Raw genomic sequence first — 27,520 nt, forward strand, 5'->3', positions numbered from 1 at the left:
TAACCGATCCGGGCGCGATGCAAGCCTGCGCTGAGCAGCGGGCCGCCAACGTCAGAGGCCCGAGTTGCTACTTCTGCGGCCAGAATAATCACCCCCGACAATGCTGCCCAGCATGGAACGTGACTTGTAACGGCTGTGGGAAGAAGGGCCACTTTGCAAAAGCCTGCCAGGCCCTATCCCCGCCCCCCCCCCCCCCCCCCCCCCCCTAAATCTTCTAGGCCCAGTAGCGCTGCCTGCTCCCTGTCGGGGCCACCCCCAGCTGCCGCACCACCCGCCATGTGCGACCAGTGGGCGCCGTCATCTTTAATCTCAGCCGACACGTGCGACCCACAGGGGCTGCCATTTTGGACGCCAGTTGCACCTCACCCACCATGTGTGACTCATGGGGGTTGCCATCTTGGGACCCCTCCGCTGCCTCCCGGGAACCCAGCTCGCCCGACCGTACGCTGGCCGCTGCTACCGCCGACCGGCCCGCCAACCGTCTTCCGACGCTCTCCTCCGTCACACTGGACTAGTCCCAGCCGCACCACCTTGCGAGGTCCACGATGACCATCCGGATCAACAGGCATGAGACTGCCTGCCTTTTCGACTCCGGGAGCACAGACAGCTTAATACACCCGGATACGGTAAGGCGCTGCTCCCTCCCCATCCTACCCCCGACCCAGAAAATCTCCCTGGCTTCCGGATCCCACGCTGTGGAAATCCGGGGGTACTGTGTCGTGACTCTCACTGTGCAAGGCGTAGAGTACACCAACTTTAGGCTCTACGTCCTCCCCCATCTACGTCCTCCCCCATCTCTGCGCTGCCCTATCACTGGGGCTCGACTTCCAATGCCACCTCCAGAGTCTTACCTTGAAGTTCAACGGACACCAGCCCCCCCTCACTGTCTGTAGCCTCGCGGCCCTTAAGGTCGCCCCACCCTCCCTCTTCGCAAATATCACCCCGGACTGTAAGCCCGTTGCTACCAGAAGCAGACGCTACAATGCCCAGGACAGGGCCTTCACCAGGTCGGAAGTCCAGCGACTCCTGCGAGAGGGGATTATTGAGGCTAGCAACAGCCCCTGGAGAGCAGTGGTAGTCATCAAGACTGGGGAGAAGCACCGGATGGTCATAGATTGCAGCCAGACCATCAACCAGTACACGCAGCTCGATGCGTACCCCCTCCCCCGCATATCTGACATGGTCAATCAGATTGCGCAGTATCGAGTCTTCTCTACAGTCGACTTGAAGTCTGTGTACCACCAGCTCTCCATCCGCCGGGCGGACCGCCAATACATTGCCTTCGAGGCAGATGGCCACCTCTGTCACTTCCTCTGGGTCCCCTTCGGCGTCACTAACGGGGTCTCGGTCTTCCAAAGGGAAATGGACCGAATGGTTGACCAGTACGGACTGTGGGCCACGTTCCCGTATCTGGACAACGTCACCATCTGCGGCAGTGACCAGCAGGACCATGACGAGAACCTCCGGCGCTTCCTCCACACCGCGAAACTCCTGAACCTCACTTACAATCAAGAGAAATGCGTCTTCCGCACGACACGCCTGGCTATCCTTAGTTACGTCATGGAACACTTGAGTCCTAGGGCCCGACCCCAACCGCATGCGCCCCCTCCTGGAACTCTTTTTTTTCCCCCACTGCCCCAAGGCCCTGAAGAGCTGCCTGGGATTCTTCTCTTACTATGCCCAGTGGGTCCCCAATTATGCGGGCCCGCCCACTGATCAAATCTACCACTTTTTCCCTGACTGCTGAGGCCCGCCTGGCCTTCAACCACATTAAAGCAGACATTGCCAAAGCCGCAATGCACGCTGTGGATGAGTCCAAACCATTTCAAGTGGAAAGCAATGCATCGGACTTTGCTCTGACCGCCACACTCAACCAGGCGGGCAGACCCGTGGCTTTCTTCTCCTGTACCTTCCATGCCTCCGAAACTCTATACTCCTCTGCCGAAAAGAAGGCCCAGTCCATCGTAGAAGCTGAGAGACACTGGAGGCATTACCTGGCCGGCCGGCGATTCACTCTCCTCACTGACCAACGGTTGGTTGCCTTCATGTTCAATAACGCACAAGGGGCAAGATTAAGAATGACAAGATTCGGAGGTGGAGGATAGAGCTCTCCACCTACAATTACGATATCTTGTATCGTCCTGGGAAGCCCAATGAGCCTCCAGATGCCCCCTCCCACGGTACATGTGCCAGCGCACAAGTAGACCGACTCCGGGCCCTCCACAATGCCCTCTGTCACCCGGGGGTCACCAGTTTTTTCCATTTCATCGTGGCTCGCAACCTGCCTTACTCCATCGAGGAGGTCAGGTCCATGACCAGGGACTGCCAGATCTACGCGGAGTGCAAACCGCACGTCTATCGGCCAGACAGAGCGCACCTGGTATAGGCCTCCCGCCCCTTTGAGTGCCTCAGCATGGACTTCAAAGTGCCCCTCCCCTCCACTGACCATAACGTGTACTTCCTGAACATGGTTGATGAGTACTCCAGATTCCCCTTCGCTATCCCCTGCCCTGACATGACGTCTGCCACTGTCATCAAGGCCCTGCACAGACTTTTCACCCTGTTCGGGTTCCCTGCCTACATCCACAGCGATCGGGGTTCCTCCTTTTTATGAACGAGTTGCGTCAGTTCCTGCTCAGCAAAGGCATCGCCTCCAGCAGGACGACCAGCTATAACCTCCGGGGAAACGGACCGGTGGAGAGGGAGAACACGACGGTCTGGAAGGCCATCCTTCTGGCCCTATGGTCGAAGAATCTCCCAGTCTCCTGCTGGCAGGAGGACCTCCCCGATGCGCTCCACTCCATCTGGTCGCTCCTATGTACAGCTACTAACGTGACCCCCCCCCCAAATGAACGTCTGTTCACCTTCCCCAGGAATTCCACCTCCAGGGTCTCGCTCCCATCCTGGCTGACAGTCCCAGGGCCCGTCCTTCTCCGGCAGCATGCGAAGAGCCATAAACCCCCCCCCCCCCCCCCCCGAAGGTCCAGCTGCTCCATGCAAACCTCCAATACGCCTTCGTGGTGCACCAGGGCGGGCAGCAGGACATGGTCTCCCTTCGGGATTTGGCTTCTGCAGGCTACCCAGAGACCATGACCACCACCACCACCCCCCACTCTAACCCGTCTTCCACCACCGCTGCCCATTTCCCTCGCGAACTGACACCCGCAAGCCCACCGACGACAAATATCACCACCTCCGCCTGTACACCGCCCCCATTTTCGCCAACTCAACATCTGGGTGAAGAAGCTGATGACCGCATGCTCCCGGACACGCAGGCCTAGACGCCGGCGCCAACACCACAGCCGGGACTGAGGCGATCATGGCGGAAGGTCAAGGCCCCTGACAGGCTGGACCTTTAAGTCTACTTCACCCCCGCCGGACTTTTTTTTAATACAGGGAATGAATGTGGTAAACCACGTGATTGTATTGTCTGGACTGTACTGTATCATACATGCCTGGGCTTGTCCAGGCTGGCTCCGCCTGTGGCTCCTCTCCTCTGGGCATCTGTATAAAAGTGGCAAGTCTCATCCTCCAGCCCCAGTTCGGGTCCAGAGGCTGGAGGCTTGCTGTTTAGTGTATTAAAGGCTCCGTTAACTTTATCAACTCGTCGTGTCGCTGGACCTCCAAACTAGGCCACTTCAGAAATTCAGGGCATACATGTTCTGGGGGTTATTCTTCCAAGGGCAGTATCATCGGCTGAAGCCAGGCCAAGGCCCCTTACAGCAGTAGCTGCCTTATTTTGGTTAATCTCTATTCATAAACCCAAAGAATTTGAGACATTTGGAATTGCTTTCACTGGGCAGCACGGTAGCATAGTGGTTAGCACTATGGCTTCACAGCACCAGGGTCAAAGGTTCGATTCCCGCTTGGGTCATTGTCTGTGCGGAGTCTGAACGTTCTCCCTGTGTCTGTGTGGGTTTCCTCCCACAGTCCAAAGATGTGCAGGTTAGGTGGAGTGGCCATGCTAAATTGCCCTTGGGTTACATGGGGTTACTGGGTTACGGCGATAGGTGTGGGGTTAAGTAGGGTGCTCTTTCCAAGAGCCGGTGCAGACTCGATGGGCTGAATGGCCTCCTTCTGCACTGTAAATTCTATGATAAATGGTGGGTGGGAGAAGTGGGCTGGTGGTGCTTAGTGTACGTTGGGATGACGTGGACATGGGAAATTGCCCCCTCCCGGCACGGGTAGACGTGTGGCCCAGGAGCCACCGCGTGACTGTGGCCCACAAGACATTTTGTTGACTTTGCCCACACGCAAGATTGTCAGATTTCACTGATTTCCATCCATGTCGGGTTTTTTTTTCTTTCTGGTATGACTGAAGTGAGGCACATACTGATTGCACACAACATTGAACATGAAAGTCATGCGCTCCCTCCCAAGACCAATAAAAATGTAAAAGTGTCATAGTTAGTAAACCAGCCTGATTTTCAATCTTGCGGCCCACTGAGACGAAGGAGCGCCACCTGTGTGGCCCACTCACCAGCCTAGGTTGCCCATCACTGACGAGCTGCTGAGATTGTTGAATAAACCCCTACTGGGCCCTGAGGCAGTCACAAAATTTAAATCCTCTTCTTTCAAGGAGCGGAGATCAAAGAGGACCCGGGGGAAATTCGAACAGATATACATGCCGGAGAACAATATTGGACAGACATGTGTTCAACACCACTAATGAAAACTTTGAGTCTGTACAGTATTATGCTGCGAATTCCTGGCCAAAAGGTGTGTTTAATAACAATAACAATAATAATCTTTATTGTCACAAGTAGGCTTACATGGCAATGCAGTTACTGTGAAAAGACCCTAGTTGCCACATTACGGACCATGTTCGTGTACACCGAGGGAGAATTTAGAATGTCCAAATTACCTAACAGGACAACTTTCTGGACTTGGGTGGCACCCTCACTGACTTAATTGGTGTCTGTCTCTCTTGGTTTGTCTCTCTCTCTAGGGTGTGTGCGTTCAACATCAACACTGAAGTACAATGTCTTGTAACCCCACCCAGACCGAGAAGGAATTCCTTGCCCTACTCTTTTCTCAGCAATAATTTCAGAACTTCACTTCCAATCGTAACTACTCTCAAAAAAGCCTCTTCTCACTGTCAGCATGAGATGATACAACATCCTGTCCACAGTAAGGAACCAAGTGACCAGGCAGACGGTGAGGAGGACACTTAACGTCATGATTATTCAGTACCGTCATCTAATTCTAACTCTTAAGCCTCCCTACAGGCAATTAGTCATCCCACCTCCCTGAAAAAGTATTACACCCAGGGCTGGAAGCACAAGGGAAAGGACAAAGGAAACCTTGTACTGGCCCTCTGTGTATGGAGACATGGAGAGGGAGTGTACAGGTGTCTTGACTCTGACTCGTACTCTGGTTCGTCTCGTCAGTTGGCCCAATCTGAAATTTAAGGGACTCTTTGCTAAACGAGGCAAAGGATAATGACAGATGACGCACCTAGGTGTTCGGATGTTGACCACTGCATCCGTGGTGTTGCTGCTTGCAGTGCTCAGGCGCAGTGTCCAGGCATCACGGTCTGGGGATGCTGGGCAATAATTCCCACATGCTACATGGCACACCTACCTGCAGGAATCCACTTGGGTATATTTTAGTTTAACAGTGCCATGACACACAAAACAAAGAGATACACAAATTACCCACTATACAGCATAAACAAAAAAAAGCAATAACCAATTAACAAGGAACAAAACCACCAGCATCTAAGCCAGTACATCCCTGCCCCCTTGGGCACAGCGGAAGGGAGCGCAAAAATGCCCCTCCCTAGAGGGCACAGTTCAGTCCAAGAACCGGTTTATCGTACAAAGGTCCAGTCAATATACAAAGCAAACACAGAAATCGCAGAACGTCAAGCATACAATTCCCCACCAGTTTAAACACACAAACTAACAACCGTACAAAAGGGAAGCAAAAACAACACCAGCAACCTGCACTGCTTTCAAACCAAGAGCAGCAGATAGCCACTAACACACCAGTAGGCCACAACCTCCGGGCTGCTGGCCTCCACTTCTGGTCACATTTCCATATACAAGAGTTCAAGACGTAAGTCAAGAAAGAAACTGTTTCAGCAAGGTGTCAACAAACTGCAAGAGCAAAACCTCCTCCATTTTCAGTCCGGTAGTCGGCCAGCCAAAACCTCTCCTTGCCCCATTCCAGGTCAAAGAAAGCAGGGACATAGGGCAGCACGGTAGCATAGTGGTTAGCACAATTGCTTCACAGCTCCAGGGTCCCAGGTTCAATTCCCAGCTTGGGTCACTGTCTGTGTGCAGTCTGCACGTTCTCCCCATATGTGCGTGGGTTTTCTCTGCGTGCTCCGGTTATCTCCCACAGTCCAAAGATGCGCAGGTTAGGTGGATTGGCCATGCTAAATTGCCCTTGCTGTCCAATATTGCCCTTTGTGTCGGATGGGGTTACTGGGTTACGGGGATAGGGTGGAGGTGTGGGCTTGGGTAGGGTGTTCTTTCCAAGAGCCGGTGCAGACTCGATGGGCCGAATGGCCTGCACTGTAAATTCTATGATGTATGATCTATGAAAGCAGGGACATAAAGCCCCAGGCAATTGTTGGAGTAGCAGGCTGGTTTAAACAGTCAATAGTATAACAAAGCTACCAGCATCTGAGCCAACTCGTCCTCTCTCTCTCCACAGCTCCCAGCCGCAAAGAGTGAGTGAACACCCCTTTCCGGATTCAAGACCGCCGACTAAAGGGACTTCAGCTAACAGACCACCAACAATACAACAACCCCCCCCCCCCCCCGCCCCTGCCAGACAACAGCACAAGAGAGTGAGCGCACCCACTTCCCCTCCAAAGCACTGGCAGTAGGTCATCTTACTCACTTTTCTTGCTCTAGACCTCAGAAGTAAAAGGGGCTGCAGCAAACAAGTCCCAGACATTAAACCAGAAACAGCAACAATCCAGTATCAAGCATATAACCTCTGAACATTAAACAACATGCAATAGTACAAAAGGCACCAGCAATTTAAACAGCCTCCAAACCTGAAAAAAAACAGTCCTCATCACACTAAAGCTGCCAACATCGTCCAGGCCACAGAAGCAGAAGAGGCAGGAACAACATTCTGCTTACAGACAAATAGTTATCAGTTTAAATAAAAGCACCAGCAAATGGCAAAACAGCACTTCAAACCTCCAGCAAGTTGCGCAGTTGAATCAGGGCGCCACCCTTCTTTCCAAAGCACCGGCACCTGATTTTCTCCTTCCCCCTTGCCATCGAGAAAGAGGCAGTAACTGCAACACATGCTCCAGACATGGAACACTGAATAGGCAGCAGTACAGATAAAAGCACCAGCAATCTGCAAAACGGACTGCATACCTTCAGCAAGTCACTCTGGTGAAACAGCCAAAACCCTTTCCTCTTCCTTCCTTTCCTCACTTCAGGCAACAGAAATAAAGAGGCGGCAGCAAGCAGACTCCCAGGTCCAAGTGACAGCAACAGTAGTCCTCCAAGCAAGCAGATAGGGAGGCAGTTTTTAAATCCGGCTGAGGCTGAAGTCCAGGCCAGGCCTTGCCTGCAGACTGCCACTCTCTTGGGTGTGTCACAATAGATACATGATCCAGGGGGTGGCATGGCAGAGCCAAGAGCGCTGAGACGATTGCCTGGGAGCGAAGATGGCTACTTACCTCCACAGGGCCCCTGCAACAGCATCCTGCCCAGCTCCAATGTGTACTAATCGGCGCCCACGTGACTACTTTCTAGGGAGGCCTTTAGATGGGGTGGGGTGGGGTGGGGGGGGGGGGGGGGGGGCGGGGGGCGGGTAATTATTGGTTTCTTGCCACGCTAGCATGACTTTGCCAATGGAGCAGGCCGATTAGGTCGCAAACGGATCGGCGCCAGGCGCAGTTCTCTATTTTGGCCTCTCCAATGAACGGCTGTGTCACGTTCATGCTCCAGGGCAATGCGGCCATTACATCACGCTCCTGATGTTTTTTTGAGACCAGAATTAACCAGTGATCTGTTGCATTTACAGGTGAACTTTGAAAAACATTGCTGCAGCTTTGTGGTTTGAGGTTCTCCTGTTAATTAAAAAGGCATTTATTTCTTGGGTTTACACATTCTTTGTCCCTAAAAAAAATCCTGTCTATTGGTGATGGATGAACAATCCAGCTTCAGGCGCCATGAAGTAGGCCTCCAGTCTGGACTATGTGAGCAACAAATCTGTGCATAGCTATTTGTTAATACAGTTAAGGGTACAGATATGTGGGCATCACGGTGGTGCAGTGGGTAGCACTGCTGCCTCACAGCGCCGAGGACCCTGGTTCAATCCTGGCTCTGGGTCACTGTCCATGTGGGCTTTGCACATTCTCCCCGTGTTTGCGTGGGTTTCACTCCCACAACCCAAAGATGTGCAGGATAGGTGGATTGACCATGCCAAATTGCCCCTTAATTGGGGAAAAAATTGGGTACTCGAAATTTTAAGAAAAAGGGGTACAGATATGGAGCTGGCCCCATTCTAGGCCCCAACTGTGTCCATCTCTCGGACTTGAGGCTGGGTCATGTGTCTTCTTGCATCAGTGTGGGCATGTTGTACCTGTAAAACCTGGGTGTGTTGTACCTGTAAAATTTAAGGTACTTTCGACCAGTTCACTTATTCAAAGGTTTTACCTAGGGTGTCTTTATTTCCGAGGAAACAGACCACAAACACTAGTTTAAAATTCAACAATATTTATTAACACATTTAACCCTTGTATTACCCACATAAAACAAGAGGATACCCCAGATTCAAGTATACTACTCGCAAAGATGGCTTGCTAGGCTGTGGATCTGATTGGTGGAATTCCTCCGGCCCGTTTTCACAAAGGTGTGTTCTCACTGGCTGACTCTTCCTTGCTTTCTTTCTTCCTTCTGGTCAAAGTCACCTCACACACACACCTCCCCGCTTTTCCAGAAACTCCTCTGGCTTCCGGCCAATGAGGCTCAGGAGGGCATCCCAGCAGCTAAATGTCTGGTTGATGGCCGTTTTGACAGGCCACCTCAGCCCGCCCCAGGTGTCCCATCTCTGCACATGACCTGTTCCCATATAAGGTAACTCTGGGTGATGGAAAGTCTGGCTCGATCTGGGCTACGGACAATTTCAGTGGGGTACGATGATCTCCTGCTGCGTCTCGGTAGAATGCGATGATCTTTGATAGGTGATTGAATGGACAGGCCCAGACATGTTCTGGCAGTTTTGTGTATTTGACTTTGGTCAAGTTTGAATTCCAACAGCCTTCCTGAAGTTTGACTGCAGTTTGATTTTAAAATGCTCAATTCTTTAATTTAGGATATCCAATTTAATCTGCGAATTCTTCAATTTAAAATACTCCAATTTTAATCAGGCCTAAATCTAGGCCTTGCTAGGTTACTACAGGCGCTACTGTATTCAGTCCTACATTGACGGCTTTGATTCCCTTGTCTAAGGAAAAATATGCTGACATTGGAGGCAGTCCTGAGAAGGTTCACTGGTTTGATCTTGGATATGGGGGGATTTTCTGATGAGGAGAGGGTGAGTAGATTGGGCCTGTGTTATTGGAGTTTGGAAGAATGAGAGGTGACCTTATTGAGACAAATCGGATCGTCAGCGGACTTGACAGTGTAAATGCTGAGAGGATGTTTCTCTTGTGAGAGAGTCTGCACCAGAGGGCATAATCCAGGAATTTCTTTTCTCAGAGGGTAGTGAATCTGTGGAATTCTTTACTACAGAGGGCTACAGAGAGTGGGGGTTAAGTATGTTCCAGGCTTAAATGGACGGATTTTGAATCCGTAAGGAAATCGAGGGTTATGGGGATTAGGTGAGAAAGTGGTTATCAGATCAGTCATTATCTCAGTGAATGGCGGTGCAGACTCGATGGGCCAAATGGCCTACTTCTCTTTATGATCTTAACCCTTTTATGTACCATACCTTTTCTACTGCAATGATGACCTGCTGTACATAGTCTGTGTGCATTTCCCTGTTACACATTTACAAACACAAAAATGGCAGGGCGAGTTGGTAACTGGCTGATGTGACTATTTCCTGTTCTCCTTTTGGTGATTGCATTCTGAAAAAGTACCAACATTATCCGTCACTAACATGGTGCATCATTCAGATCCTCTAGCAATGGGGGTTGATCATGCTCTCAACTAACTGGTAATTGGTCATGTCATGATATGCAAACATGCACATAATAATATACAGACAGGCAGCTAATGAACACAGAGAACAGGACATGACCAATGAGCAGGCAGGACACTCAGGGGTGGTATCTCACTATTAAAGGCATGAGGCATTCACACTCCGCCTCTTTCCACTGATGAACATCTACAGAGTGAGTTGGGGTGTATGTACAGTAGCACACCTCCAGCACGTGGCTAAGAGCTAGTCTGGTTCAGTCAGACAGCATAACCACACTTAGGATAGCAGAGAGTCGAACTCCTAGAGAACTGTGCTACTGGTTCAATAAATCAGATTGAACTAACTTCAAGGTCTGGAGTATGTTTTGGTCAAAGCTGCATCCAGTTGCAGCCTGTGTTATCCCAGAGTACATAACACATCAGGTCACACATGAATTAGATTCTCCGGTAACTATTGAATAAATTTGAACACTCAGGTTTTTGTATCATGTTGTGAAGTGTACATTGATTTATTGTCGTTTTTATACGTGCCAGATATTTCTTCCTTCACTGGTTCCATTTTTGTGTGCACTTTCATGTGTTCAAAAAGATTGGGTGGGGAGGAGAAACGAGTGCAAGAGCGACAGGAAAAGGCACTTGTTTCTATTGAAAATGCAGTCTCCCGTCAAATTGATCGACTGGACATGGTGCCTCGGTCCAACCTGCTCTGACCAATACACTCACCCAAGTGGTTCACGGCTTTGAGGATGTCTGACATACTCTGGCACCATGCAAGTACGAACATTACCACGTCCACACTCCATCGAGGGTCAGAGGTCAGAACAAACGCCCGTTTTGTACTGCGTGGCCAATTCTTCAATTAAGTACAGTGTGTACTGGATGAACCCGATATGTAAATATGTTCTATGTTCAGCTGCTGCATTGTTAATCTTGGATCGGGTTTGTGGTCCAAATGCTATTTAATCCACCGGTAAAAGCAGATCTAAAGAAGGTTTCCTCTTTTTTTACTTTTTTTTGGCAGTGAGCTATTGTGATTTTTAAATGTTGACCAGGAAGTTTTGAAATGGTACCGTGGGATCACAATGAGGGAGCTGAAGGGGCTTCAGTTTAACGTTGTCTCTGACAGTGCAGCACCACCACTTGCCCCCACCCCATTTACCGGGCTGAGGTGTCAGCCTAGATTTATGTTTCGAGTTTCTGGGGTGGACTTTGAACCAACCTTCAGCTGAGGCAAGAGTGCGACTACAGTGACACGTTTACAAGTCTGCTGCTGGTCTGCTGGAACCGGTTGCTAAGTTTGTATTTTGTGTATCTTGTGTAAATTAATAATGAGTAATTTAAAAGTGGGAAGTGCAGCCAAGCCAGAAAATACTGGATTTCCCATATCGGTGTACACATTGCCACCTGCTCAGTCTTTCCAATATTTTGTGTGATGGGCTTTTTCACTTGTGGGGAAGCAGGATTGTAGTGTCCGTGTGGATTATTTAATGCTCCACTCTTCTCATTTAAGCCTTGTTGCTATCCAGGCACTTTGGATGAGGGATAATTGATGAAGGCTTTAATGTTAAACTCAGCAATTTTCTTTTGAGCATGATTTGCAAATCGAATGATATTTTTCCTAATTTTATATTGTACCCATGTTTCTCCCCCTCTTTTTTTTTTTTTGACTGTAACACCACGTGTGCTCGTTCCGGCACAGGTTTGGTAACTAGGGGTGAATAATTTTCCGCTCATTGTGTCAGCTTATCTTGGTTTTCTTCACGTTTAGCATGGAGAGACAGATGGGAGTATTATGATGGACTAACCTTTTCAGAATCCTTTTGGCAAAGGATTGGGGCAATCAAGGGTAAAAACAAAGACTTGACTTCAGCGAGTTGGAAAGGGATCTAGCCCAGACACATCTGAATCAAAAATTGGGAGGCAAAAGAATAATTGGATCATGGGAGGCCTTTAAAGGTAGATGGTTTTAATACAAAGTAGACGCACAATTCGGGGTGGGGTGGGGTGGGGGGGTGGGGGGGGGGGGGGGGGGGGGCGGCATCCAAAGATATGGGATGCAAAGTTTGGATTCCGTAGCACCAGTCATTTTGGTGGTACAGGAGCCTAGAGTGGCTAAACCTAGCAGCCAACCAGGCCTGTAATAACTGCTTCATTAGGGTGATAGCAGAGGCATGTTTTGTGCATGGAAGAGTGGGCCAATAGTGATGTCTGTCAGACATGTCAAACACTTCATTTGGTGCCCAACCTGCAAGTCCTCTGCACCCAACGGGAGAAGCATTTACCTGGACAAGGGACATGTCAATCACCTTATTTCAGGGTAATCCCCTGCGGTGGTCTCCCGGGGAGGTGTTTTCTGTTATCTGCAGAGCTGGTGGAAGTATTGGGTTGTTGGGAGGTGCCCACACAGGTTTTTGAAGATAAACGGTGGTGGTATTGGACCTTTTTGATTTGAGGGGTGTATGAATGCCTCTGAGCAGACTACATTGGATCGCAGTTTCAAAAGATTATTTTTTTTTAAAAATGTTTATTAAGAATTTTTGACCAAATTTTCAACCATACAAACAGAACCCACCCCCCCGTAACACAAAAGAAAGAAAGCTCGCATAGCAAGACATGAACATGGCAAGTCAATATGATACAGAACTTTGTACATTGGATTCCTCCCGTACATATCAGTTTTCCGGATCATTCATGTATTTTCTTGCTCAAATGCCCCCCAGAAAAAAAAACCTTTCTCTTTTTCCCCCCCCCTCCCCCCCAAGAAAGATATCCCCCTCCTCTCCCCCTCTTGGGCTGCTGCTGCTGTCTGACCTTCATCTAATGCTCCGCAAGATAGTCTAGGAACGGCTGCCACCGCCTGTAGAACCCCTGCGCAGACCCTCAAGGCAAACTTTATCCCCTCCAACTTGATAAACCCTGCCATATCATTTATCCAGGCTTCCTCGCTGGGGGGCTTCGCCTCTTTCCACATTAACAAGATCATTCGCCGGGCTACTAGGGACGCAAAGGCCAGAATATCGGCCCCTTTTGCCTCCTGCACTCCCGGCTCATCCGCTACTCCAAATATTGCTAGCCCCCAGCTTGGCTTGACCCGGACTTTCACCACCTTAGATACTGTTCTCGCAACTCCCCTCCAGTGCTGGGCATGACAAAACATATGGACATGGTTCGCCGGGCTTCCTGAGCACCTCCCACATCTGTCCTCCACCCCAAAGAACCTACTCAGCCTCGCCCCCGTCATGTGCGCTCTGTGAACTACCTTAAACTGTATCAGGCTAAGCCTGGCACACGAAGAGGAATTAACCCTACTTAGGGCATCAGCCCACAGCCCCTCCTCAATCTCCTCCCCCAGCTCCTCTTCCCATTTACCCTTCAGCTCCTCTACCAAAGCCTTCCCCTCTTCTTTCATCTCCTGGTACATCGCCGACACCTTGCCCTCTCCGACCCATACGCCCGAAATCATCCTGTCTTGAATCCCCTGTGCCGGGAGCAGTGGGAATTCCCTCACCTGCTGCCTCACAAACGCCCTTACTTGCATGTACCTGAATGCGTTTCCTGCTTCTCCTCCAGCGCCCCTAAGCTCGCAAACATCCCATCAATGAACAGGTCTGCCAGCTCTGAAACCTCCCGTCCATCCTTCCCGGGACAAACCGATGGTTGTCTCTGATCGGGGACCACACCGAGGCTCCCGTCGCATCCCTGTGCCGTCTCCACTGCCCCCAGATCTTTAGCGTTGCCACCACCACCGGACTCGTGGTGTACCTTGTCGGCGAGAGCGGCAGCGGTGCCGTCACCAGTGCCCTCGGGCTCGTTCCTTTGCAGGACGCCATCTCCAACCTCTTCCATGCCGCCCCCTCCCCCTCCATCACCCACTTACAGATCATCGCCACATTGGCTGCCCCGTAGTAGCCACCCAGATTCGGCAACGCCAGCCCTCCTCTATCCCTACTTCGCTCCAGGAACCCCCTCCTTACCCTCGGGGTCTTACTCGCCCATAATGCTCCTGCCTACCCTCTTTAAAAAAAAAAAAAAAAAAGGCCTTGGTGATCACAATTGGAAGGCATTGAAATACAAAAAGAAACCTCGGGAGGACCATCATTTTAATCGACTGTACTCTGCCTGCTAGCGAGTGGCAACATGTCCCATCGTTTGAAGTCCTCCTTCATCTGCTCCACCAGCCGCGTCAAATTAAGTTTATGCAGGGCCCCCCAACTTCTAGCTATTTGGATCCCCAAGTACTGAAAGCTCCTTTCCGCCCTCCTCAGCGAGAGTTCATCTATCCCTCTTCCCTGATCCCCCGGATGCACCACAAAGAGCTCGCTCTTCCCTACATTGAGCTTCTAGCCCGAGAAGTCCCCAAACTCCCTTAGGATCTGCATGACCTCCACCATCCTCTCCACTGGGTCCGCCACATACAGCAACAGGTTGTCTGCATACAGCGACACTCTATGCTCCTCTCCCCCTCGGACCACCCCCCTCCATTTCCCAGACTCCCTTAATGCCATGGCCAAAGGTTCAATTGCTAGTGCAAACAACAAGGGGGGCAGGGGGCACCCCTGCCTCGTCCCTCGATACAGCCGAAAATAGTCTGACCTCCGCCGATTCGTAACCACACTCTCCACCGGGGCTCTATATAGGAGTTTAACCCAACTGATAAACCCCTCTCCAAACCCAAACCTCCGCAACACTTCCCAAAGATATTCCCATTCTACTCGGTCAAAGGCCTTCTCCGCGTCCATAGCTGCCACTAACTCCGCCTCTCCCTCCACCGATGGCATCATTATCACATTTAGGAGCCTTCGCAAATTGGTATTTAGCTGCCTACCCTTTACGAATCCCGTCTGGTCCTCGTGAATCACCCCCGGGACACAGCCCTCAATCCTCGTAGCCAACGTTTTTGCCAACAACTTAGCATCTACGTTGAGGAGCGAGATCGGTCTATACGACCCGCATTGCAGTGGGTCCTTATCCCGCTTCAGGATCAAAGAGATCATCGCCTCCGACATTGTCGGGGGCAGGGTCCCCCCTCCCTTGCTTCATTGAAGGTCCTTACCAGCAACGGGGCTAACAGGTCTACATACTTACTATAGAACTCCACCGGGAACCCATCCGGCCCCGGGGCCTTCCCTGCCTGCATGCACCCCAGTCCTTTAACCAGCTCCTCCACCCCAATTGGCACCCCCAAACCAGCAACCACCTGCTCCTCCACCCTCTGGAACCTCAGTTGGTCCAAGAATCGTTGCATCCCCTCTTTTCCCCCTGGGGGCTGGGACCTATACAGCTCCTCGTAAATGGCCTTGAATGCCTCATTCACTTTCACCGCACTCCGCACCGTAGTTCCCCTGCCATCCTTGACTCCACCTATTTCCCTTGCTGCCATCCTCTTACGGAGCTGATGTGCCAGCATCCGACTCGCCTTCTCCCCATATTCATACATCGCCCCCTGTGCCTTCCTCCACTGTGCCTCTGCCTTCCCCGGGGTCAACAGGTCAAACTCCGTCTGGAGACTTTGTCTCTCCCTGAGTAGTCCCTCATCAGGGGTCTCTGCATATCTCCTGTCCACCCTTAAAATCTCCTCCACTCACCTCTCCCTTTCCCTGCCCTCTATTCACCCTATGAGCTCTGATGGAGATTAACTCTCCCCTGACCACCGCCTTCAGCACCTCCCATACTACTCCCACCTGCACCTCCCCGTTGTCGTTGGCCTCCAGATACCTTTCGATGCACCCCCACACCCTCCCGCACACTTCCTCGTCTGCCAGCAGTCCCACATCCAACCTCCACAACGGGCGTTGGTCCCTCTCCTCCCCCAGCTCTAGCCCCACCCAATGCGGGGCGTGGTCTGAAATGGATATGGCCGAATACTCCGTTCCCTCCCCTTTCTTGATCAATGCCCTGCCCAGAACAAAAGAATCTATCCGGGAGGAGGCCTTATGTACATGGGAGCCTCTTCCCCGTCCTAGATCTGGAGCGATCTAATGCTGGGTCCAGCACCGTATTAAAATCCCCACCCATTATCAAGCTCCCTACTTTGATAAGTATGTACCGGTCAGACAGGGAGGAAGGCGTCGAGCGAGGGAACCGTGGTTTACCAGGGAAGTGGAATCTCTTGTTAAGAGGAAGAAGGAGGCCTATGTGAAGATGAAGTGTGAAGTTTCGGTTGGGGCGATGGATAGTTACAAGGTAGCGAGGAAGGATCTAAAGAGAGAGCTAAGACGAGCAAGGAGGGGACATGAGAAGTATTTGGCAGGAAGGATCAAGGAAAACCCAAAAGCTTTCTATAGGTATGTCAGGAATAAGCGAATGACTAGGGAAAGAGTAGGACCAGTCAAGGACAGGGATGGGAAATTGTGTGTGGAGTCTGAAGAGATAGGCGAGATACTAAATGAATATTTTTCGTCAGTATTCACTCAGGAAAAAGATAATGTTGTGGAGGAGAATGCTGAGCCCCAGGCTAATAGAATAGATGGCATTGAGGTACGTAGGGAAGAGGTGTTGGCAATTCTGGACAGGCTGAAAATAGATAAGTCCCCGGGACCTGATGGGATTTATCCTAGGATTCTATGGGAGGCCAGGGAAGAGATTGCTGGACCTTTGGCTTTGATTTTTATGTCATCATTGGCTACAGGAATAGTGCCAGAGGACTGGAGGACAGCAAATGTGGTCCCTTTGTTCAAAAAGGGGAGCAGAGACAACCCCGGCAACTATAGACCGGTGAGCCTCACGTCTGTAGTGGGTAAAGTCTTGGAGGGGATTATAAGGGACAAGATTTATAATCATCTAGATAGGAATGATATGATCAGGGATAGTCAGCATGGCTTTGTGAAGGGTAGGTCATGCCTCACAAACCTTATTGAGTTCTTTGAGAAGGTGACTGAACAGGTAGACGAGGGTAGAGCAGTTGATGTGGTGTATATGGATTTCAGCAAAGCGTTTGATAAGGTTCCCCACGGTAGGCTATTGCAAAAAATACGGAGGCTGGGGATTAAGGGTGATTTAGAGATGTGGATCAGAAATTGGCTAGCTGAAAGAAGACAGAGGGTGGTGGTTGATGGGAAATGTTCAGAATGGAGTACAGTCACAAGTGGAGTACCACAAGGATCTGTTCTGGGGCCGTTGCTGTTTGTCATTTTTATCAATGACCTAGAGGAAGGCACAGAAGGGTGGGTGAGTAAATTTGCAGATGATACTAAAGTCGGTGGTGTTGTCGATAGTGTGGAAGGATGTAGCAGGTTACAGAGGGATATAGATAAGCTGCAGAGCTGGGCTGAGAGGTGGCAAATGGAGTTTAATGTAGAGAAGTGTGAGGTGATTCACTTTGGAAGGAATAACAGGAATGCGGAATATTTGGCTAATGGTAAAGTTCTTGAAAGTGTGGCTGAGCAGAGGGATCTAGGTGTCCATGTACATAGATCCCTGAAAGTTGCCACCCAGGTTGATAGGGTTGTGAAGAAGGCCTATGGAGTGTTGGCCTTTATTGGTAGAGGGATTGAGTTCCGGAGTCGGGAGGTCATGTTGCAGCTGTACAGAACTCTGGTCCGGCCGCATTTGGAGTATTGCGTACAGTTCTGGTCACCGCATTATAGGAAGGACGTGGAGGCTTTGGAGCGGGTGCAGAGGAGATTTACCAGGATGTTGCCTGGTATGGAGGGAAAATCTTATGAGGAAAGGCTGACGGACTTGAGGTTGTTTTCGTTGGAGAGAAGAAGGTTAAGAGGAGACTTAATAGAGGCATACAAAATGATCAGGGGGTTGGATAGGGTGGACAGTGAGAGCCTTCTCCCGCGGATGGATATGGCTGGCACGAGGGGACATAACTTTAAACTGAGGGGTAATAGATGTAGGACAGAGGTCAGAGGTAGGTTCTTTACGCAAAGAGTAGTGAGGCCGTGGAATGCCCTACCTGCTACAGTAGTGAACTTGCCAACATTGAGGGCATTTAAAAGTTTATTGGATAAACATATGGATGATAATGGCATAGTGTAGGTTAGATGGCTTTTGTTTCGGTGCAACATCGTGGGCCGAAGGGCCTGTACTGCGCTGTATTGTTCTATGTTCTATGTTCTACCTCCAAGTTCGGAATACGCCCCAACATCCATTTCATGAATCCAGCATTGTCCCAGTTTGGGGCGTATACATTTACCAATACTACCCCCGTCCCCTGCAACCTACCGCTCACCATCACTTATCGGCCTCCATTGTCCGCTACTATGTTCTTGGCCTCAAATGACACCCGCTTCCCCACCAGTATTGCCACCCCTCTATTCTTTGCATCCAGCCCTGAATGGAACACCTGTCCTACCCATCCCTTCCTTAACCTGACCTGATCTGCCACCTTAAGATGTGTCTCCTGAAGTATGACCACGTCTGCATTCAGTCACTTTAAGTGCGCGAACACTCGTGGCCCTCTTAACGGGCCCATTTAGGCCTCTTGCATTCCACGTGATCAGCCGGATTGGGGGGCTACCCACCCCACTCCGCCGACTAGCCATCTCCTATCTTAGGCCAGTCCCGTGCCCGCGTCTCCCGCACCCTCCTGTCCCCCAGACGGGGAACCCCCGCCCCGACCACCTCTTCCATTTTCTTGATCCTGGGAGAGGTCTCCGGGCAGCCGCCTCTTCATCCTGAGGGAGGGTTCACGGCAGCCGCCTCTTCATTCTGAGGGAGGTCTCCGGGCAGCCGCCTCTTCATCCTGAGAGAGGTCTCCGGGCAGCCGCCTCTTCATTCTGAGGGAGGTCTCCGGGCAGCCGCCTCTTCATCCTGAGGGAGGGTTCACGGCAGCCGCCTCTTCATTCTGAGGGAGGTCTCCGGGCAGCTGCCTCTTCATTCTGAGGGAGGTCTCCGGGCAGCTGCCTCTTCATCCTGAGGGAGGGTTCACGGCAGCCGCCTCTTCATTCTGAGGGAGGTCTCCAGGCAGCCGCCTCTTGATCCTGAGGGAGGTCTCCGGGCAGCTGCCTCTTGATTCAGAGGGAGGGTTCACGGCAGCCGCCTCTTCATTCTGAGGGAGGTCTCCGGGCAGCTGCCTCTTGATTCTGAGGGAGGTCTCCGGGCAGCCACCTCTTGATCCTGAGGGAGATCTCCGGGCAGCCACCTCTTCATCCTGTGTAATTTCAGCTGAGCAGAAGGACCAGTGTGGGTACCTTCCAGAGAAATGTTGGCACTGAACCTGGGCCCAAGATTTTGCAGAACAGGAGGCAAGGGGGGGGGGGGAATTTTTTTTTTTTTTTTTTTGTCTCATTCATGAAACATTTTAAATACATGATATGCATCATCCTGACACCTCGTCGGATGGCATGTAACTGAATTTAACAAGCTTCTGTCAAAAACAGCAAAGCTTACCTGTTTTTATTGTGATTCTTTCCGGGACCTCAGGAGCTTTTAAAAATCTATTTCCAACCAGATCCACCATGATGGGGAAAATGAAGGGTGGGGAGCCCTCCAGTACACATACTCCAAATTCATAAAGCTCTGAACAATCTGACCACTGTGAAGACACAGCCCTTGGTGCTAAGCCTTCCGTCAACACCCACCTTTCTCTTGAGGCAATTCCAACAGGAAAGCCTCACACTGGACAGGTTGTCCATGTGCAACTCATTTGACTGAATCTAATATTCCCTGAAACCTCCTTCAGGTCAGGATTGCTGTTCAACGTCTCACCTTTCATCTCCCTGCTAGGGACCATTGTCACATCCTCGGTCACAATCTTACACACTGGAAACTATACTAGACTAGACTAAGCAAGACTAAACTATTCACTCTCTTGCTTTTCCTCCGCTCCTCCTTTTGTAGTGTTGGATGTGATGGCTGCTAGTAGGCCCACTGACTCTCTCTGGGAGAGACTGCAGATGCCCTTGAGGTCTGGCTTTGGATTGTTTTCATGTTGGTGGGCAGGAGTGGATTGGCTGGCTGACGAGGAGCACCAGTGGAGTGGCAGAAGTGCCCCGTTTCATTTCTGGCTGCTTTCCACAAGCTCCTCAATCTTTCACCCAGTCCACTCAAGGGATTCAGCAACAGCTGCACTTGCTGCTGGTCACTTCCTGGCTCCTCTTGACGTGTATGTTATTTGCATTTTAAGCGCTATCACCACATCCCCAGAGGTAAACATACACAGAGATTGGTTGTGTAAGATATGTACACAAAGCTAGATCTCTACACATTAACAGAGTCTGAATAATGCGGTTTAGTAATCCTCTGTGGATTTCATGATAGTAGAACCTTCCAGAGATCCCCCTTCTGGAGCGGCAGAACTGCTACCTCACAGCACCAGGGACCCGGGTTCAATTCCGGCCTTGAGTGACCATCTGTATGGAGTTTGCTATGGATGTTCCAATTTCCTCCCACAGTCCAAAGATGTGCAGGTTAGGTGGATTGGCCAAGCTAAATTGCCCCTTGCTATCCAATGGTTAGATGCGATTACGGGGGTGGGTCGATGTGGACTCGGTGGGGTGAATGGCCCCCTCCTTCGGGATCCTATGGTTCTATCATTTTGGCATTTGCGTATCCCTTAACTGCTATCCGTTTCTCCTTATCACGGCCCGATTTGGTGTTGGCGGTCAGAGGATTTAGGCACGCTACCCACTTTGGGTGGGTAACTATGGGTGATCAGGTTTCCTGGATGGGGCTAGCAGGTCAGGTGTAGGCAGTAAAAATGAACATTCTGCCAATGTTCTTGTTTCTGTTCCAGTGTCGGCTGGTCTTTTTGCCAAAGTCATTCTTTCGAGGGGTGAACAAGCTAGTCTCATCATTTGTGTCGGGAGGGAAGGTAGCTAGGATAAGGAAGGGGGTGGAGGTTGGGGGGGTTTGGCTCTTTTGAACTTGTTACATTTGTGGGAACTTGTTACACTAATTAGGCAGCGAGTGAGGTGCGGGGCTGATGTAGAGAGATGGAGGCTTTGTGGGTTTGTGTAAAGGGTCGGGGTTCGGGCACTGGCAACGTCGCCGCTACTGTTCACCCTGGGGAATACTTGCGTAGTCCTGTGGTGGTCGCCACGTTGAAGATTTGGTGGCAATTCTGACAGCAGTTCAAAGGTGAGTGCAGGGTCGAGGGTGATTCCAATAAGAGGGAATTGTGGGTTTGAGCCTGGGAGAAGGATGAAAGAAATGATTTTCTGGCCTCTAGGCAGACGAATAGCAGGAGCGGCCAAAACAGAGAACCGCGCCAGACACCAAACGGTTTGCAATGCTCCCATAGGGGAAAATCAGGATCTCGCTGGAACATGGCGAGAAACCAATTATCACTACTTAAGCCCTATTTCCATACAATAACGGGAGGCGCCCCATATCCAAGGGCCTCCAGTCATTCATCAGCCACCCCAGTAAGTTGGTCACACGCGTGCCAATTAATACTACTTCTGAAAAACGTGAAACTGGCGAAAGGGTCTCTATGGGGAGTCGAGGAGGTGAGTAGCCGTGTTTGCTCATGACCAAAGAGCCCGGGGGCGCTGGATCTGCCACCCCAATAATCGGAAGCAACACCACACACTCAACAGCCAACATCCAAACACCCAGGGGGTGAGACACAGCTCCAGGGACATGTCCATGGCTGGAGAGAGGGCTCCAGGGACATGTCCAAGGCTGGAGAGTGGGTGAGTGCTATGGGGAGGGGAGAGAGGCCTGGAGAGTGGGTGAGTGCTATGGGGAGGGGGGAGAGGCCTGGAGAGTGGGTGAGTGCTATGGGGAGGGGGGAGAGGCTGGAGAGTGGGTGAGTGCTATGGGGAGGGGGGAGAGGCTGGAGAGTGGGTGAGTGCTATGGGGGGGGCGTGGCTGGGGAGTGGGTGAGTGCTATGGGGAGGGGGGAGAGGCCTGGAGAGTGGGTGAGTGCTATGGGGAGGGGGGAGAGGCTGGAGAGTGGGTGAGTGCTATGGGGAGGGGGGAGAGGCTGGAGAGTGGGTGAGTGCTATGGGGGGGGCGTGGCTGGGGAGTGGGTGAGTGCTATGGGGAGGGGGAGAGGCCTGGAGAGTGGGTGAGTGCTATGGGGAGGGGGCACGGCTGGAGAGTGGGTGTGTGCTATGGGGAGGGGGCGCGGCTGGAGAGTGGGTGAGTGCTATGGGGAGGGGGGTGCGGCTGGAGAGTGGGTGAGTGCTATGGGGAGGGGGGAGAGGCTGGAGAGTGGGTGAGTGCTATGGGGAGGGGGCGTGGCTGGAGAGCGGGTGAGTGCTATGGGGAGGGGGAGAGGCTGGGGAGTGGGTGAGTGCTATGGGGAGGGGGCGCGGCTGGAGAGTGGGTGAGTGCTATGGGGAGGGGGCACGGCTGGAGAGTGGGTGAGTGCTATGGGGAGGGGGCGGGGCTGGAGAGTGGGTGAGTGCTATGGGGAGGGGGCGCGGCTGGGGAGTGGGTGAGTGCTATGGGGAGGGGGCGTGGCTGGAGAGTGGGTGAGTGCTATGGGGAGGGGGAGAGGCTGGAGAGTGGGTGAGTGCTATGGGGAGGGGGCACGGCTGGAGAGTGGGTGAGTGCTATGGGGAGGGGGAAGAGGGTGGAGAGTGGGTGAGTGCTATGGGGAGGGGGGCACGGCTGGAGAGTGGGTGAGTGCTATGGGGAGGGGGCACGGCTGGAGAGTGGGTGAGTGCTATGGGGAGGGGGCACGGCTGGAGAGTGGGTGAGTGCTATGGGGAGGGGGAGAGGCCTGGAGAGTGGGTGAGTGCTATGGGGAGGGGGCACGGCTGGAGAGTGGGTGAGTGCTATGGGGAGGGGGGCACGGCTGGAGAGTGGGTGAGTGCTATGGGGAGGGGGTACGGCTGGAGAGTGGGTGAGTGCTATGGGGAGGGGGGCACGGCTGGAGAGTGGGTGAGTGCTATGGGGAGGGGGCACGGCTGGAGAGTGGGTGAGTGCTATGGGGAGGGGGAGAGGCTGGGGAGTGGGTGAGTGCTATGGGGAGGGGGCATGGCTGGAGAGTGGGTGAGTGCTATGGGGAGGGGGAGAGGCTGGGGAGTGGGTGAGTGCTATGGGGAGGGGGAGAGGCCTGGAGAGTGGGTGAGTGCTATGGGGAGGGGGCGGGGCTGGAGCGTGGGTGAGTGCTATGGGGAGGGGGCACGGCTGGAGAGTGGGTGAGTGCTATGGGGAGGGGGCGCGGCTGGAGAGTGGGTGAGTGCTATGGGGAGGGGGCACGGCTGGAGAGTGGGTGAGTGCTATGGGGAGGGGGAGAGGCCTGGAGAGTGGGTGAGTGCTCTGGGGAGGGGGAGAGGCTGGAGAGTGGGTGAGTGCTCTGGGGAGGGGGAGAGGCTGGAGAGTGGGTGAGTGCTATGGGGAGGGGGGGGAGGCTGGAGAGTGGGTGAGTGCTATGGGGAGGGGTCGCGGCTGGAGAGTGGGTGAGTGCTATGGGGAGGGGGGAGAGGCTGGGGAGTGGGTGAGTGCTATGGGGAGGGGGCGCGGCTGGAGGGTGGGTGAGTGCTATGGGGAGGGGGCGCGGCTGGAGAGTGGGTGAGTGCTATGGGGAGGGGGCGGGGCTGGAGAGTGGGTGAGTGCTATGGGGAGGGGGGAGAGGCTGGGGAGTGGGTGAGTGCTATGGGGAGGGGGCGCGGCTGGAGAGTGGGTGAGTGCTATGGGGAGGGGGCGTGGCTGGAGAGTGGGTGAGTGCTATGGGGAGGTGGAGAGGCTGGGGAGTGGGTGAGTGCTATGGGGAGGGGGCATGGCTGGAGAGTGGGTGAGTGCTATGGGGAGGGGGCGCGGCTGGAGAGTGGGTGAGTGCTATGGGGAGGGGGGAGAAGCTGGGGAGTGGGTGAGTGCTATGGGGAGGGGTCGCGGCTGGGGAGTGGGTGAGTGCTATGGGGAGGGGGCGCGGCTGGAGAGTGGGTGAGTGCTATGGGGAGGGGGCGTGGCTGGAGAGTGGGTGAGTGCTATGGGGAGGGGGAGAGGCCTGGAGAGTGGGTGAGTGCTATGGGGAGGGGGAGAGGCCTGGAGAGTGGGTGAGTGCTATGGGGAGGGGGCACGGCTGGAGAGTGGGTGAGTGCTATGGGGAGGGGGAGAAGCCTGGAGAGTGGGTGAGTGCTATGGGGAGGGGGCACGGCTGGAGAGTGGGTGAGTGCTATGGGGAGGGGGAGAAGCCTGGAGAGTGGGTGAGTGCTATGGGGAGGGGGCGTGGCTGGAGAGTGGGTGAGTGCTATTGGGAGGGTCGTGGCTGGAGAGTGGGTGAGTGCTATGGGGAGGGTCGCGGCTGGGGAGTGGGTGAGTGCTATGGGGAGGGGGAGAGGCTGGGGAGTGGGTGAGTTCTATGGGGAGGGGGCGCGGCTGGTGAGTGGGTGAGTGCTATGGGGAGGGGGCACGGCTGGAGAGTGGGTGAGTGCTATGGGGAGGGGGCGCGGCTGGTGAGTGGGTGAGTGCTATGGGGAGGGTCGCGGCTGGGGAGTGGGTGAGTGCTATGGGGAGGGGGAGAGGCTGGGGAGTGGGTGAGTGCTATGGGGAGGGTTGCGGCTGGGGAGTGGGTGAGTGCTATGGGGAGGGGGAGAGGCTGGGGAGTGGGTGAGTGCTATGGGGAGGGGGGAAGAGGCTGGGGAGTGGGTGAGTGCTATGGGGAGGGGGCGCGGCTGGAGAGTGGGTGAGTGCTATGGGGAGGGGGGAAGAGGCTGGGGAGTGGGTGAGTGCTATGGGGAGGGGGAGAGGCCTGGAGAGTGGGTGAGTGCTATGGGGAGGGGGCGCGGCTGGTGAGTGGGTGAGTGCTATGGGGAGGGGGGAGAGGGTGGAGAGTGGGTGAGTGCTATGGGGAGGGGGAGAGGCTGGAGAGTGGGTGAGTGCTATGGGAGGGGGGAGAGGCTGGGGAGTGGGTGAGTGCTATGGGGAGGGGGCGCGGCTGGAGAGTGGGTGAGTGCTATGGGAGGGGGGAGAGGCTGGGGAGTGGGTGAGTGCTATGGGGAGGGGGCGCGGCTGGAGAGTGGGTGAGTGCTATGGGGAGGGGGTGGGGCTGGTGAGTGGGTGTGTGCTATGGGGAGGGCGCACGGCTGGAGAGTGGGTGAGTGCTATGGGGAGGGGGAGAGGCTGGTGAGTGGGTGAGTGCTATGGGGAGGGGGCACTGCTGGTGAGTGGGTGAGTGCTATGGCGAGGGGGAGAGGCCTAGAGAGATGGGACAAGGGTTTGGAGGTCAGCCCACGTTGCGGAAGAAGTTATAGAGGCATCATACTGGTTGTGCTGGATGTGACACCGGTGTCATACAGTTCCCCACTCCCGATAGTGCTGGCGCTGCCCCACCTCACCAAGTGCCCTCATGATCCTCAATGTGCTTGGCCTTCCTGGCTCTACCACTGCATCTAGGTGTCTCCCCAGGATGCACATCTGAGGTGGAGGCAGCCAGCTCCTTGCCTCATCCTGTTTCCTTCGATGCTTCTGGTGGGAGTGCGCTGGGGCCGCAGGGCTCTGGTGCACGTATCGACGGCACATGCACAGCCATGTCGCCCTGTCCTGTGTGCTGACATTGAGACATGGCTTCATCAGAGGAGTGGGCACCGTCGCCACTGCATGGGACATGTCCAGTTTGGCACCCAATGCCCCCTCTCGGTCAGTGCCCAAAGAACTCTGGGTTCACCTTGGGATGGTGGGGGGGGGGGGTAAGCTTGCTCTGACAGCTCCCTGATGTCAACTCCTTCGGTGATGCTGCTCCGTGATTTGGGCCATGCTCTGCAGTGCCTCATCAATGCCCACCAGCAACTGGGACAAGCTCCGCAGTGCCTCGGCCATTCCCATCTGAAAGTGGTTCATGCCCTGCAGCACAAGGTCAGCCTGGTACTGGGTAGCATTCCCCAGTGAGTCGGACATTCTGCCAAGACCCTCAACCATGGCCGCCGCGAACTGTGCGATGCCTTGGACACCTTCACTCGTGGTGCTGACGTTGAGTGCCAGGCTTTCCACTGCGGTCGCCACCCGAGCAGTGGTGCCACGCATTCCCAGCGACATCTCCAGCGCCCATAGCCGCTGGGACTCCTCCAATCGACCTGCTGGAGCATCTCTGACATCTCCCTCCATATTCTCACCGCACCCTAATGCCTCCATCAGCTCCAGATATACCTGTTCCAGAGGCTCTGCATCAGGCTGGGATCCAGCAGACCTCCGACTACTGTCTCGCCTGGGGGTTCCTGCCTCGATCTGATGTACATCAGATGCTGTGTGATGCTCACCAAATTGTGCCTCAGAAACCTGACCACAAACATTTCCTGCCGAGTTGTGCATATCTGTGCTGGTGGAGGGTGGGGATGACAGCTGGGAAGCCTCAATCGTGTCTTCATCGGAGCTCCCCTCCGAGGTGTTCTCGTGGGAGACTGGAGAGGGGTCCACCCAGGATGGGCCGGTGCCATCGGCTGGAGGACATGCAAGAGAATGGACATGTGGTCAGTGGGAGGGATGAGTCGTCAGTAAGGCAATAACAACTCGCGTTTAACAGGTCCTCCAAATAGGCCTGGTAGTTCCTAACCTGCAGTTTCTGCCAACCTCCCCAATTGGTGACCGCTCTGTCCTCGACCACACCAGCCACCTCCAGGGCCCTTCCTCTAAGGTGGTGAGCATTCTTAAGTCCGGCTCCCCGTCGCTAGTCTGGGCCCTCTCCAGACAATGGTACGAGAACATCTCCTGCAGGGCCAGGAGCTTTTACAGATACGTAAAGGGTGACTAGGGAGTGGGTGAAGCCTCTTTAGGATAAACAGGGTAATCTATGTTCGGATGCACAAGGGATGGGAGCGGTCCTAAATGAATATTTCTCGTCAGTATTTACTGTTGAGAAAGGCTCGAATGTTAGGAAAATTGGGGAAATAAAAAGTTATGTCTGGAGGACTGTGCCTATTACAGAGCAGGAGGTGTTGGAGGTATTAAAGCGCATCAAGATAGATAAATCTCCAGGACATGATGAAATGTATCCCAGGACATTGTGGAAGGCAAGGGAGGAAATTGCTGGCCCCCTAGCTGAGTTTTTGAATCATCAAAGCCATAGGAGAGGTGTCTGTAGATTGGAGGGTAGCAAATGTTGTGCCCTTGTTTAAGAACGGCTGTAGGGATAAGCCCTGGGAACCTCGGACCGATTAGCCTTAGTTCTGCAGTGGGTAAATTGTTAGTAGGTATTCTGAGGGACAGGATCTATGGGCATTTAGACAGGCCAGAGCTAATTAGGGAAAGTCAGCATGGCTTTCTAAGGGGAAAGTCACATCTCATGAATTTGATTTTTTTTTTTTTTGATGGGGTAACCAAGAAGGTAGATAAGACCATAAGACATAGGAGCGGAAGTAAGGCCATTCGGCCCATCGAGTCCACTCCACTATTCAATCATGGCTGATTTCAACTCCATTTACCCGCTCTCTCTCCATAGCCCTTAATTCCTCGAGAAATCAAGAATTTATCAACTTCTGTCTTAAAGACACTCAACGTCCCGGCCTCCACCGCCCTCTGTGGCAATGAATTCCACAGACCCACCACTCTCTGGCTGA

At 53.2% G+C, this 27,520-nt stretch overlaps 1 protein-coding gene across 6 annotated transcripts in view; it reads left to right on the top strand.

The window, feature by feature from the left end:
- The window catches only part of litaf (lipopolysaccharide-induced TNF factor), an 81,716-nt gene that overhangs the window by 14,054 nt on the left and 40,142 nt on the right, over positions 1-27,520 (top strand). Inside the window, exon 2 of one of the 6 annotated variants that reach the window (XM_072480801.1) lies at positions 4,949-5,157. The exons of 2 other annotated variants lie outside the window; for them this stretch is intronic. In XM_072480801.1, the coding sequence (XP_072336902.1) occupies positions 5,109-5,157 (49 nt within the window). In that variant the 5' untranslated portion in view covers positions 4,949-5,108. Of the gene's footprint in view, positions 1-4,578; positions 4,720-4,948; positions 5,158-6,810; positions 6,835-11,357; positions 11,420-27,520 lie in introns of those variants that run through there. 3 more of the 6 variants (XM_072480807.1, XM_072480806.1, XM_072480808.1) reach the window with 3 other exon arrangements.

Source organism: Scyliorhinus torazame, chromosome 17, assembly GCF_047496885.1.
Source record: "Scyliorhinus torazame isolate Kashiwa2021f chromosome 17, sScyTor2.1, whole genome shotgun sequence".
Classification (NCBI taxonomy): domain Eukaryota; kingdom Metazoa; phylum Chordata; class Chondrichthyes; order Carcharhiniformes; family Scyliorhinidae; genus Scyliorhinus; species Scyliorhinus torazame.